This window comes from Pimephales promelas, chromosome 21, assembly GCF_988280905.1.
Source record: "Pimephales promelas chromosome 21, fPimPro1.hap1.1, whole genome shotgun sequence".
Classification (NCBI taxonomy): Eukaryota; Metazoa; Chordata; class Actinopteri; order Cypriniformes; family Leuciscidae; genus Pimephales; species Pimephales promelas.
Genome location: NC_142789.1, coordinates 19931004 through 19945617, shown reverse-complemented (window position 1 = coordinate 19945617; position 14614 = coordinate 19931004). Strand labels below are relative to the sequence as shown.

The window sequence follows — 14614 nt, the reverse complement described above, 5'->3', positions numbered from 1 at the left end:
CTAATTCAGTATTTACAGTTTCTGCTTTTAGACAAACAGTCATGTGGTTCAGTCTTTGTTAATACTAACTCCTGGATTCACAGACCAGGCTTAAGACTAGTCCCAGACTAAAATGTACATTTGAGCTGTTTTAACTGAAAGCAATTTGCACTGAGATATCTTTAAAAAAAAAAATTCTTTTTTTGTTTGTTTTTATTTTATTTTATTCTAATGCATGTTTACTTAAATGTCCTTGAACTGAGGTCTATCCTGGCTTAATCTAAACCCTGTCTGTGAAACCAGGACTAAACATTTTATGGCTAATCCATAATGAAGTGATGTCACAGACTACAGAAAGTTGACTACTGAGGATTGCAGTAATTATGAAATTCACAGTTGTTCAGAAATAAATATTCAATATTCAAAAAACATTTTAACTTTCTAAGCATAAGGTCCTTTAAATACAACGGAGCACATAAACAATGGTTTCATTGTGTACATTTTACTTCAGTTTCACAGTTCATACCCAACCTGTTAAATAGAGGTTAATGGTTTCTAACTTTTGAACAATGCAGGACTGATCCTTATTTTGACTATCCAGGTTTTTAGAATAAACATGATTAACTTATATATATATATATGGTATTTTGTTATATGTTTACTTTCGGTGAAAGAGAAAGGATGAAAAGGATGTGGATCATATTTGCTGTAAAGGGATAGGTGGGGTGACAACGTTTCGCAGTGTTCAATCCTAATTCCAAGTCCATAGTCAGAATCACAGATTCTGTAACAAACAGCTTGTTCAGTTTCCCATTGTTCTCAGTCTAATGTTCTTTAGGCTCTTTGGTTTCGTGGCCCGCTTTAGGAATGTATTAAACCGAGGTAGTCCTGTGATGATAGTGAAATTTGCCCTGGCGCCCTCATGTGGCACAAATCAGAGCAATCTGTTGCACCTTTCCCAGTTCATTCAGCAGCTGTTTGATGCTTTGCTTGAGTTCAGGCAGACGGTCCAATGGCTCTGGAGGCTCCAACTCACCCGTGCAGTCCAGCCAGTTTTCAAGCACTGAAACAGCAAACAAAGAATGAATAGTTAGTGTTTCGATGTATTAACTTTAATGTAAACGAAACATTCCCATTATACAAATCACCAAATGAAAAATTGCACAACATAAAACCAGCCCCCTGAAACCCTCTGGCACACCATCAAGCTCCCTTTCGATGAAGTCCATCCTGCGAGTAACCTCTTCTTGTAAAGTCTCGATGTGTTCCAGCAGATTGATCCTCCACTGCTGGGGCTGAGCTGCACCTTTAACCCCGCCTCCATCACCACACGCTTCACGCTTCTCTCCTCCATCCTACAATTTCACATTCACTCATTAATTACATTGCAGCATTCAATGTAATAAACATTCAGTTACAAACAACATAAAACAGTCAGTCTACACTACTATTAAAGTTATTATTATTAAGTGCTTTCTACTTTAAATGCATATGTATTAAATATATTTATACATGTATTAAAATGTAATTTATTCCTGTGACGCATACTGAAATTTCAATAGCCATTACTCCAATCAGTGCCAATTCAGTGTCACACAACCCTTAAGAAATGATTTTATTATTGATGATTTGGTGCTCAAAAAATGTTAACATTATTATTAGCGATGTTGTACTTCTTGTTTTTGTGGAAACCATGATGTATTTTCTATATTTTTATTTTTCTAATTTCTATTAAAAACAAAAGCCTTTTGAAGTACACTTTTTAAGTTTGCTGTGAATCATTAAAGGAATAGTTCAACTCGAAATAAGTCCTAAATGACGACTTTTTCGTTTCGTTTTATTATGACATCAAACCGGTCGTGCTGGGTCTAAATGAGCCCTATTTTAATAGATGCAGATGTTTAAATATTGATGGACCTCTTATAATGTTGGACCACTGACACCTTTTTTGCTTTTTATCATTTTGGAGCTTAACAGCACAAATCCACATTCACTTTCATTATAAGTAAAAACCTGGCACATGCACTATTCCTTTAAAAATATCAGCTCACTGTAGGATCAGACCATAATAATTATATTTCACAGAACTGGACAGTGTTAATCACAAAATATTAACCTCATTTGACCCTCACCATCCTGTGGTTGAACAGCTGAGCACTAGATGTCTTCAGTAGAGCTGGTTGGATCTCACCATAATAGTGTTGTTCATTCTTCATCACTCTCTCTGTGCTGTGTGATCGATCTTCCAACACCGACTCAACCCGTGTCTTCAGCACCAGCCTCGGCTCCAATACTTGGTACAATGTTTGTGGCTTTTGGTAGCAGTGCTCACTGCTAATGTAGTCTTGGAAGGATAAAGAGAAGGGCTCTTTATGTAGAATGACTTCTGAAGATGCTGACGAAGAAACGTTTTTTGCGTCTGGAAGAGCCATGCTTTTTATCCTGGATCTCTCAGTCAGCTTCCACGGCTCCTGCCACAACTTGAGGTCTGGATGAGTCGTGCTCCTGCAGAAAGGGACGTAACACTATTTTTATGTGTATTGTGTATATTATTGTGTTAGCCTATAACATTAGATACAAGTGTGTAATGTGTAATGACCTAGCTATCATCAAGTGAAAAGTGTAAATGAAGATATCAGATATGGGTAAAAAAAAAAAAAACATTCAGATATAGTCAACAACTGGGCATCAAAACCTGCAGTGTAAATGTGGCCTTACTGTAGCACGCTGATTTTGAGCTGCAGGCCATTGAGGACTTCAAGCACATGCTGAACGTCCCCTAAAAGCTGATGAGTGGCTGCGATCTTCTTGCCGTTCTGATGGGAGTAGTTCTCCAGGAAAGAGAGGCCATACATATGGCCGGTGCTAAGCCAGTCCCTGTCATACCAGTACCGCAGGCTCTGTCTCTGACCTCTGGTCTGCCCTGGATACACACAAACAAATGCACTGGTAAGCCAAAATGAACTTAAAACAGCAGACAATTCCCTAATTCCCTAGCAGGAGAAAGGGGAATTGACACAATGCTGAGTCAAACTACTCAAACTGCCACTCATCCTGAGGTCTACATTAGAGTTTTGTTCAGAAATCAACACTAAAACATGGATCACTTCCAAACCTGGAGAATCCCGGCAAATGAAGCAAGCGTATCGCTCTGGAACGTTCTCTTCCAGGAGGCCCATGCAGGTTCCATGCTGCCAGTACAGACACTCTTCACACTGAGGTGCATTGAGAAAAAACAACAAATGCGATCATTGTTAATAGTGAAAATGTTATAGCTAAATCTAATAAAATGTCTATTTTAAAATGTGATTTATTCATGTGATGTCAAATATATATTTTCAGCAGCCATTACTCCAGTCTTCAGGGTCATATGATCCTTCAGAAATCATTCTCATATGCTGATTTGGTGATCATTGACTCTTTTGTAACATTAGAAATGTCTTTGCTATCGCCTTTGGTCAATTTAATGCATCCTTGCTGAATAGAAGTACTAATTTCTTTACTGACCCCCACATTTTGAATGGTAGTGTACAGGCCAAATGAATGGTCACCTGTAACATGAAGTCATTTTCCTCTTCCGCTTCACACACACATCGGACAGTATTCTGACTTCCTGTAGTTGAGGCAACAGAGCTACAGCTGAGAGGTGAGGCAATGACATCCAGATCTGCTCCCATTTCTTCTTCACTCCAACCACAGCTGTCAGAGGACCAGTCTGAAATGCTATCCTCATCTGGAAACATATGAGGTAAAAACTTATAATCTCAAATTGAAAAAATCTATAAACTCTACAAAACATTAAGATGGATAAGAAAACTTCAGTTAAAGCACTGCTGAATGTACTAACAGTGAAAATATAAATTGACAGGAAGTGGATGAATGGCAGGGCAAAATGTTTTTATTTTCGTAAATTATAAAATACAAGATGTTTTGGATAGCATGTGACGTATGATAATATAACATTGTTATGAGATCATATAATTACACTTATAATTTATATTTCTACTTTTATTATAACACATTTTAGTTCAGTTACAGTTGTTGTGCACAGAAATAAAAATTTACCATCACTCAAAATCAACACAATGGATTATCTGGAAATACATGCTACTTTTCTTTACCTGATGTGTTTTTTTTCATCTTTTTCTTTTCCTTTAACTTTATACGCAAGAAGTCTCTAGTCTGTTTCTCTTTTGACCGGTCACGTTCTTTCACACCTTCTACAAAAGGCAAAAAAACAAAGTCATGTATTAAAGCCTTCAGGAATAACACTGAAAATCCCACATGCTTTCAGTGAAATACAATATAAATTTTATCCATCAGCCATACCCATTTCCATAAATCTCTTCTCTCTCTCCTTGAAGTATCTATGCATGTTGCTGTCTAGCTGATTGTCTCTGGTCTTGTCCCTGGTCTTGTCCTTCAGTGAAGGCCATCGTTGATAATTCTGTGCGCTGACAGCAGGGGGCGCAAGAGAGCGTCTCTTCACGGTCACCTGCGCACACTCATGCGATGTAACGCACCTCTTCTTAGAGCCATCCTGATTATTAAGTGCGGTCTGTTTGTCTATTGCCTGGATCGGGTCTGGCTCCATCAGACGATCATCTCCATGGTAGTATTTCATATGATAGTGCAGGAGTTTTGCTTTGCGGAAAGACTTCGTACAGCCAGGAGCACTGCATTTATATGGATTATGGTCTAAGTTGATAGAGAGCACTGGTGGCGGTTGGTTTCTGATGACTCTGTATACTGTGAGAAGTACAATTTACATTCATAGTCACTAATTCAAGATGATTCTGCTTGTTATCATTACTTAGTAGAGACCATTCATTACTCACATGGTTCTCTGCTAAACCGGTTGGGGTTGTGGAAGGTTTGTTTTCTAACTGCTACAATTAAAAAAAAAAAAAAACATTATGAACCAGGTCTTATTTTGAGTAAAATGTGTTTTACAGATGTGGTGGGTGGATTCTCACCTGTAGGCTTAAAGGTTTCTGATTGGCACTGAGCCTTTGGTACTGATGTGTCATTGGATGGTTGTGTCAGGCATAAGGGGTCTGATCCTTTTCCTTGAGTTTTCAGATTGGTGGATTCGCATATGGGCTTGCAATCATTATGAAAACTTTCTTCTGGAGGAAAGAGATGAATGATGAGGAAATCCACCATTGTGGCACTAGTAAACACATTTTTTTTTTACATAAGTCAACTAGTCAAACCTGAATCAGTCTTGGGTTTTTTGGAGCTCCTTCGTGCCATTGAAAGTCTCCTCTTCCCTAGAGAAAATAAACTTAAATGTTGAATAAACTTGAATAAATGAACCCTCACCAAATAATAGAGCAGCATGCCATGAATTGATTTTTTTCTGATGATTGCATTTGCGATTTACATTTTGAAAATTAAGTATTCAAGAAAAGAGTATTTATTTTTTCATGTTCAAACAGTAAACCGTTGAGCCTTTATTTCAGTGGGAAACTGCAGAAAGCCCTTAAATCTCTTTTGTTGAAAACAATCAATTTATAAGTGCTTCTCATTACAAGTTTGATCGCTTTACTTCAAAAGCACGCATATCTTTCAGTAAATCACAGCCTTTGCAATTTGATAATTGCTCTGATCCATATTGTGCTGTGTATTTTGATTGTGCAGCTCTACCACATGGAGTTGAACAAATAATGTTCGTTTCAAACACATTTCCCAAATATTCCCCACAAATAGCCAAACTCAACACTATTTGAGCCACTGTTATCGGGTAGGGCTGGTCGGGAGTCAGTTCTCAAACAAATAGAACATTGTTTTGATGCCGCCACAAAACCAAAAGCAGTGTTTATACTTTTCAGGGATATCAACCTACAAATCATTAACTTGTATACAGTCAAGAAAAACGCTTTGAATAGTTTAACTTTGTACGTACTTCTTATTCGCTGCCTCCGTGACTTTCTGTTATGAGGAAGATCTTGTCCTTTGATTTCCTCCTCTTTTCGTTCCAGGACTTCTGCTTCCTCTGTCTCATTTCTCTTTACCACCCCCTCATTAAAGTTCACACCCAAATCTAACACCACAGTGGAGTTCTCCATTTTCAAGCTGGTCTTCTCTTCTCTCTCCTCGGGCCCTGAGTCCCTCTTCAAAAATAACTTACTGTAGTTGTGCTGCCCTATTTGCTCCAATCCTCTCTCTCCCTCTGCATCTTCCTCCTCCTCCTCCTCCTTTATGCTTATATTTTGCACTTCAATGCATTTCCCATTCCCATTGCATATCTTCTTTTCACCTTCCTCTCCATCCAAGACTGCATTCTCATCCTCCTCTTCCTCAGGAACACGGTCAATCTGTTTATCCCCGCTGGCTTCATTCTCCTGCATTTTCTTGTCCTTTACTGTCTTTTTTGGCTTCTCTCCATTTTTGTCAGTTAGTTTCTTTCTACACTAATTGGAGAGAATGAGAGAATGAGGAAAAGAAGAGAAGGCCCAAATTGGTACTGAAATGGAGGCAACATGAATAGGATAAAAATACAAAATGAACCTCTTTGGTGAAGGGCTTCACGTGGATTCCTTTGACTGTTTGGATGACACCGTCATAGAACTTTACAGTGTAGGATGCTGCAGGATCATTTTGTACATTTGAATCACATTCGAAACATACAATTTCAATTTGAAAAAGAATCTGTTCACATAACATTTGTTTCATGCAATATTTACATAACAGCTTACCATCTTTGTTGGCGGCCAAGACTTTAGCAGGATAAAATCGACAATCAGACCAACTGGCAAGAACTTTGTCATTCACATGAAATCCCTGCAAAAAAAAGTACGAATTAAAACAGAATTTATTTATTTGCATTTTACAATGGTTTTGAATGTGGTTTAACCAATCAGTATTTAGGGTCAAATTATCAGATTTTTAAGAGACGTGTTGGGCGGTATATCGAGTTTGTACAATATATCGATATATTTTTGTGAAACGATATGGAATGAAGCAATACTGTTTATATCGATACAGTAAACATATTGCTAAAATATTTATTTTGGAGACAATAAATGTGACATGTGGAATTTTAAACCTACAAGTATATTTTTTATGAAAGTGACCATTATAATGGGGTAATCCAACCCGATCTCACGGGAATTCGTACGAATTTTACGAGGTGGCTAATTCGTAACAATTCGTACAACCTCACTCGTACGAATTAGTACGATTTTTGCTAAATCGTACATATTTTACGAATTGGCCAATTCGTATGAATTCGTACGAATGACCTACCCCTGACAACGCCCCTAAACCTACCCATCACGTGGGTTTAGACAAATCATACGAATTCGTACAAGTGAGGTCTTATGAATTAGTACGAATTAGCCACTTTTTAATCACTCGTACGAATTCATACGAATTGGTCGCGAGATAGCGTTGGGTAATCAAATGCAGGCTAATATAATTAGTTTGTGCTTTTGTTTTTGTTTTTATTTTCATTTTTAGTTTAGCCTTTAGTCAATTTAAAAAACAAAATCTTTTTGCACATAATATATTGCATAGTCTATATTACATTATATAACTATATTTGTTTCCATATCAAAATTGTTTGTAGATATCATTGGGCAGAATGTGAAATATATATATATATATTTTCTTTATCTAAATAGAAAAACATAGAAAGTACAGAGATATATATTGTATATCGCCATTTAACCAACAAATACAGAGATTTGATTTCTTGGCCACATCGCCCAGCCCTAAAAAAAAAATCGTATGATCCCAGACTTTCGAACATTAGAATTTATATGTAATTTTCTAATTAAAAAATAATTAAGGATTATGCCAAAGTACTTTACAATGTTTTCTTTTTAATCATTTAATTATTTTAATGAGGCTGTATCGCACTGAATAAAATCATGAAAAATATCAAACATTTTAAGTCAGAAATAAAACAAAACATGTTCACCATAGTATGTTTACTCAAGACATTGTATCATGCATGAATGAATCAAATTTTTATGTACCCAATGAATGAACAGTTAGTTAATTACCAGCTGGACAATTATCCTTAAATTATATTTGTGTAGAGAGGTTGATGCAAGAGTTGCTTTTGCGAATAATCAATTGAAAGAACAACAGCACTGATGCAGCATCACTTTCACATCTCACTGAACAGATTTATATGTGAGGCTGATCCTAGATTAGCTAGCATATCCTGGGATTTTTGAGGAGCAGTCTGTGACTCACAGGGATAATGTTGTCTTCCTGCCGTCCCTCTCTCCTAAGCTGAACCCTCTCCATGGGCCTCAGATACGGACTGGCCCAGTCAAACCACTCATCATAGCGATGGCTCCACTGACGATAGTGGATTAAGACTTTCTCATCCTCGTAGTCAATCTTCTCAATGTTGGCAACATACCTGCAAGCGAAATCACATACAGATAGCTTGCGATAAAAAGGAGTGATGGACACAGGCTAAAAAAAAAACTGGTTTTAAAAGAATGGCACTTGCCAGTTCTTCAGACTGTCCCGTGCTTCAAGAGCAGCGCCCACCTCAAAAGTTATTCCTCGTCTGTTGGGAGGTGTATTGCTCATGTTGTCAGCAAATACCTAATATAAAAAAGGGCCACATTTCAGTAACTGCCCAGTGATGATGATTACATTACATAGATATTGATTCTTAAATGGCATTTATTATCGATCTTTCAGTCCATGTTATTTTCAATTGATGAACAAACACAGCAGCGTACCTACCATCCAAAAATCGCAATAAGCCTTGTGCTGTTACTTCTGATGTGAAACAAAGTCTCAGCTTTCAATTTTTGTCACTTTTATTACAAAATGTAAACAATAAATACCGTTTCAACGCTATTTTATGTGTCTTTTATCGCTGTAGCACCTTAATGTGAGGCATGCGAACGAATTTACGCTTTACTACTATTTACAGCACGAAATAAAGTAAACATGAATGAACATCAGAAGGTATGTTGAAAGATAGGTCTACAGTACAACTTGCCGAAATCTGTATCACAGATCATGTCATCACTCAGTGTTTCAAGTTACCCAATGTCATGTAGTTACATTTACCTCAGAAAGCAATTCAAAACTCGTTAGTCAGCTAGAAAATTAACTCCAGATAGGAGCATTTTGCTAAATATATGCACTATATTGCATATATTCATTGTATTTTTACTTAAACTGTTCTTCAATATTTAATGTATTTTTAATAAATCCATGTTTTTATGACAGCCACCATTTAAGTGTTTACACTTTTTTAAACCGTGTAGAAATATAAGTCATTAAAATTTATTATTATGACGTTATCATTGTACAATTTAAATGTAGGAAGAAGTGCACTGCCGTACAAATCAGTTAATTTTAACCTTTAATATTATAGTGATGCTGGATCAACTGGATTCCCTGTATATTTTACACAGCATTAGTTGAGAGATTTTTCCTTGAGGAAATATTATCATGCACTGTACCTGATTAATCAGTATCAAATTGAATTGAATCAAGATCAAAGCATGAAATTTGTGTCAATGTCCAGCCCTCAAGTAGACTATTTAAGAGCTATTAACATGAGAGAAATTAACCCTAATAAAATGTTGTAAAAGTAATTAAATATTTCCTTTTCTGATAAATATAATTATAACACTTAGAAGTCTGACACTTAGAAGTCTGAACTGTATCATCAATAATAATATTCTTATGAACAATAATGACTCATAACTGTATTTTGGCAGGAAAACAATTATGTACAATTATTGACAATTATGTATTTATGGTCACAGCTTGCTGACAATATTGCACTGATTTGTAACAAATTTTGACTTGTAATATAAATCTTTCATATACAACTTTGATTTTAATAATGTATTAGTAAATGTTGAAATGAACTTTAACTAATATTAATAATAAATACTATAGAAGTAGTTATTATTGTTAGTTCATGTCAACTAATGTAGTTTTACTAATGTCAACAAAATAAACCTTATTGTTAAGTGATATCGAGGTTTGAATTTTCAAGTTTGCATTGCCTTTAATATTATTAGAATGGTTTAAATGATTAAGAATTAATAATTAAATGAATAATTATTTAAATGTTTATGCTTAAATCAGAAGATTTATTATTTTGACTTTTGAAAGCCATGATATTCCATAATTTATATGTATAGGTCTATCAAAGCAATATCACAGCATTTAACTTAGAAACAGTGTATGTCAGAATCCAGGTCATGGCATCATGCCACTAAACACAACACGAACAACAGACTTAGCTTAATTATCAATAGCCCACTTAACTAAGCCTCTTATGTATACTATACAAGTAACTTATATAAGTTTATAGAAGTATAAGTTTAGATTCAACATTCGGTTTAAATGAATAAAATGTAAGGAACAGGATATTAGATCTATCAAAATGTTACAATTTAAATTATTAATGCTACAAAATAAACCATAGGCCTATATACATACATAACAAAACACAAACAAACATACTTAATTAACTTATTTACTCTTGTCTGAGAAGTCGGTAGGTGAGAGTGATTAAATGTGATTTTATCAGGGGCCACCAAGTGCCTGACAATGACAATGGAAACAATAGAGATTCCATATATTCCAATACTACACTACATGGCTGCTTATAATTCTCAGATTGCATATTCCTGCCTGTCTTTAGCCAAAAGCAGACAGAAGACATAATTTAAGACCATTTGAAATGCTACAGATCTTTTTCATTTTAGTGAAAACACAAGCAGACGTTAACTTCCTGACTGATCCACACCCTCCACCACGAGAATAATGACATGGATAGTAATGGGCGAGTACATCGCCACTCCCACAAATACAAGCTGTAAATCACAACATGCATCTATCAAAGCACATGTTTACTACATTTATTTTATTTCATTACCTAAAATCAGCAATTACAGATTCAGTTTTCTAAAACAGCATCTTTAAACATACCGTACTCGAACAAAGTCTTGCCATTGCGAAAATAGTATTCTATAATACTGTAAATATCAGTTACCTGCAGCGATATCCGTCTCTTTATATATAAAGGCGCGTCGCGTCTTTTATTGTAAACACGTTGGGCGCGAGGCGCACTTACTATTTTCCAATGTGTTCCACAGACTACCGGTATGAACAATACCAGAACTGCGCATGCGTCAGCGACTTCACGTCTATATAAAGACGTCTAGAAGCTTTATTGTGATTTACACAGGCTTTTAGTTTATTACATTACCCTTCAAAAGTTTGCATTCATTAGTTTTTTTTATAGAAATATCCAGAGAATCCTGTATGTGTTTTATAAGGACTCACAAAAAGATTATGTGACACTCCAGACTGGAGTAATGGTGCTGACAATTCAGCTTTGCCATCACAGGAGTAAGTTAAATATTAAAATATAAATAAATAAAATAAATGTAGCCTTGGTGAGCGCAAGAGACTCATTTAAAAATATATTAATTTGTTATTTTATTTAATTAATATTTAATATGTGTTGCTGTGATATATGTATGAATTATACTGTTAGTAATAGCCAATGTTAGGAGTGCAGGAGGATCTACTGGACAGCCCGAATTTGCTTTTAAGTTACAGACACCACCACTAGGCTTCTAACCTACGACATGAAACCACGAAACACATATTTTTTCTGCCTCCCGGTTGTGTTTTTTTATGTAATCCCTAAAATATTAAATAAATAAACAAATCACATCTTTGTGAAACTTTATTATACTTATTCCTCAATATCCATTTCACACAAAATACACACACAATCCAAAGATTGTTAGAATATTTTGATCATACACAATCAGTCTATAGCACGGAATACTACATACAAAAGTATTTAGATTTTCTATTTTCCAACAACTCACTCACCACAACTCAGTTCCATTTATAAGCAACATCAGTAAAATAAGCAGCACTATTTACAAGCTTTATTTACATAGAAAGAACATGAATACACAAAGGGTACCTGTCTTTTTAGATAAGCCATGGATTTTATTTACTCTTTTCAATTTTACATTTTAATTATTCAAAGGCTTTTTTTACTCTCTCTTTCTACGGGCATCTAACAATGGCATCTACTGTCATTATTACTTTATATATTTAATTCATTTACAATTTTTTTTTTTTAGAAGTAGTATTTCCAAATAGTATTTATGAGGCTGTGGACTTCCAATGGGAGCTGAAAATGTACTATTTCATGGCTCTGGACAATTTCACATAAATTACATTCCTGATTATCAGGGAGAAGTCTTTAAAAAAATCATAAAATAAAATACAAAGCTTTCACTTCTTAAAATACTGTATATTATTGGATAGAGTATGAAAAAGTCACACTCTATCTAACAAAAACTATTTTTCTCTTTTCTATAGTTACTCTTAGATCAAACTAAGAACAAATACAACATTTATACAACTGTCCTGTACATAACAGATAACCCTTTCTTTAAAATCCACAAAGATACAGTCAGGACTTACAGCCTGTCACTTTGACTTACTATACAACACAAGCAGACATAGTTTGAGTGTTCACAAAGCAATGCATCCATGCAAGTTACCTTTAACTTTGAACCTTGCAATGCACATTAACGTATGTACCACTAACAATTCGTGATCATCACAACTGAAGATGTGCCTTTTTTAATGCATTTCTTGCACATGCAAAGAATTTAGGATGAAGGCGTGACATTTTGCCATGTTACCATCAGTTCACTGATCTTTATATCGAGGAAGTGGGCAGAACACACCTAACTAACAAAACTAACGGTGACGTTGTGGAGAGTTTTACAGTTAAAATATATACACATTTTTCACAATCATCCTTAAAAATGTACTTTTGTCTAAGATTTTGCTTGGTTTTTGTCCATGTTGTCATATTTGTGAGAAGGTTGGTTGTGTATCACTGAATCATGTACTGCCAGTGAGACGCAAGGAGAACTTTAAACAATGCCCTCTATGAAGCTTGTGTCCAGATGTACAATAAGCATTCGCAGAAAAGACATCTCCTTGCGGGTGTTCTCGAAAATGACACGGGGGTCGTCCGACTGGCATCGAAGGCAATTAGGAGCCATTACCATTGCAAGGTTGTTTACGTCCATTTTAGTGACTGCAACATTCGTAGGCTGAGCAAAAACCTGAGGAAGACATGGGACATACATGTAAGTGAAATAAGAATTATTTTGTGCATTTGAAAGCATTGCTGCCCATTGTGTGTGTTTACATGTTGTGGCTACCTGTAGAAAGTGGATGAAGTAGCACAACACCAGCCGGTTGAGCTCAGGCAGCAACTGCACTACGCTGATGGCTGCCACTGGATCATCATAGTTACTGACACACTCCTTGTAGAAACTCATAGGGATAAGTGGCTCCTCCAGCTCACGGTACCAGAGCTTCATCAGAGAGGCTGAGGAAAACATTGGTATAAGATGTTTAAACATGTCTGGTCATTTATTGGAATGCCAGTAAATATTATCTTTGGCTATGTAATATTCTTATAAATGCATGAGAACAGTTACTCACCAGGAACATTAGGGTCTGACAAATTTTCAGGAATCCTCCACTGGTCCACCTGTAGCTTCAGTGCATTAACTTCATCAATGTCACCAGGGACCCTGTAGGAGGAAATTGTAATGTTACACTCGAGAACCACCAGAGGGAGACAGCACACCATAATAATGCATGAACTATCCATGGAAATTGTATGTCCGCCAGTTAGTCTTTCGCATCCAAAAGTTGTGCAATTTCCCTCCCAAGAGATAAATATAAGACAGTAGGGGGAATCTATTTTGCAGTTTGCCAAGCAACAAGCTACTCATAACTTGATTGATATGTTAAAAGGAGAGTTTGATCTTTCTTGCCATTTGGCTCAAACTAAATTAATCAATACTAGGTAAAGAATACTACAATACAAATGGATGCTTAGGACATGCATTAGCCCAATTAAAGTGCATAGGATTTCTAATCCTAACATCCTGGAAAATTGGTGATCTGGAACCTAAATTGTGTCTATTGCATATACAGTAGTGCACAATAGTATTTTCACCAAAATAAAAACAATATTTACATTGTTATAATAATGTAATATTTTTCCTGTAGTGTACGAGTAGGAAATATCAGTTTACATTTCCAAACATTCCATTTGCCATTAATTGTGATATTATTTATTTTTGCTGAAATGAGCAAAAACAAGCAATTACTGTGAGAGTATAACATTTCTACATTTCTAATAAAACGTAATTAATTAAGACATACTAACGTTTAAAAGTTTGGAGTCACTAAGATGTTTTTTATTAATACTTTTATTTAACTGTGCTAATGACACATAACAAAACAGTTAAGCTGGAAGCGTCACAACTTTATTATTTACTTGTCAACACAATCATATAGTAAAATATAGTCTTGTTCTTCTATTCTGCCTAATTAGTAGTGAGTTAAGCAGGTCTTACCTGAATATCCCCTCAGTCTGAGCTCCACCCAGAGCCAACACATACTGAGACAGCTGCACTTGCACCCATGGTAACTTCCTGTCTGGGAAGAGTTCACTCTGCCGCTCCATCACTTCCTCTAGAGAGCTGCCGAATAGTGAGGGGGTCATGATAGCGCGTCGACTTTGGTCCACCTCCTCCAAACTAGGCTTACGGAGACCCTTCATTTGAAA

The 14614-nt window shown here is 35.8% G+C and overlaps 2 protein-coding genes across 5 annotated transcripts in view; both read right to left on the bottom strand.

Annotated features, from left to right (window-relative positions):
- Window positions 1-166: 166 nt before the first annotated feature.
- On the bottom strand, window positions 167-11092 carry phf20a (PHD finger protein 20, a). 4 transcript variants are annotated; one of them, XM_039673994.2, is made up of 17 exons: window positions 10976-11092; window positions 8453-8550; window positions 8188-8359; window positions 6681-6765; window positions 6493-6569; window positions 5888-6395; window positions 5196-5252; window positions 4956-5108; window positions 4818-4868; window positions 4309-4728; window positions 4101-4199; window positions 3531-3712; window positions 3095-3194; window positions 2698-2902; window positions 2112-2484; window positions 1181-1334; window positions 167-1042 (listed from the first exon to the last, which is right to left on the bottom strand). In XM_039673994.2, the coding sequence occupies exons 2-17, from the start codon at window positions 8533-8535 to the stop codon at window positions 900-902; spliced, it is 2862 nt and encodes a 953-aa protein (XP_039529928.2). In that variant the 5' UTR covers window positions 8536-8550; window positions 10976-11092; the 3' UTR covers window positions 167-899. The 4 variants fall into 4 exon arrangements, with proteins under 4 accessions (XP_039529928.2, XP_088981422.1, XP_039529930.2 ...); XM_089125296.1 differs by having other exon boundaries at window positions 8494-8550; window positions 10976-11057; XM_089125297.1 differs by lacking the exon at window positions 167-1042 and having other exon boundaries at window positions 1211-1334; window positions 2096-2484.
- A 572-nt stretch (window positions 11093-11664) lies between these two features.
- Window positions 11665-14614, bottom strand: part of arhgap46a (Rho GTPase activating protein 46a) — a 35945-nt gene continuing 32995 nt past the window's right edge. Inside the window, exons 7-10 of the mRNA XM_039673987.2 lie at window positions 14403-14602; window positions 13477-13568; window positions 13191-13360; window positions 11665-13091 (exon numbers count right to left, since the gene is read on the bottom strand). Coding sequence (XP_039529921.2) covers window positions 12897-13091; window positions 13191-13360; window positions 13477-13568; window positions 14403-14602 — 657 coding nt within the window. The 3' untranslated portion in view covers window positions 11665-12896. The remainder of the gene's footprint in view (window positions 13092-13190; window positions 13361-13476; window positions 13569-14402; window positions 14603-14614) is intronic.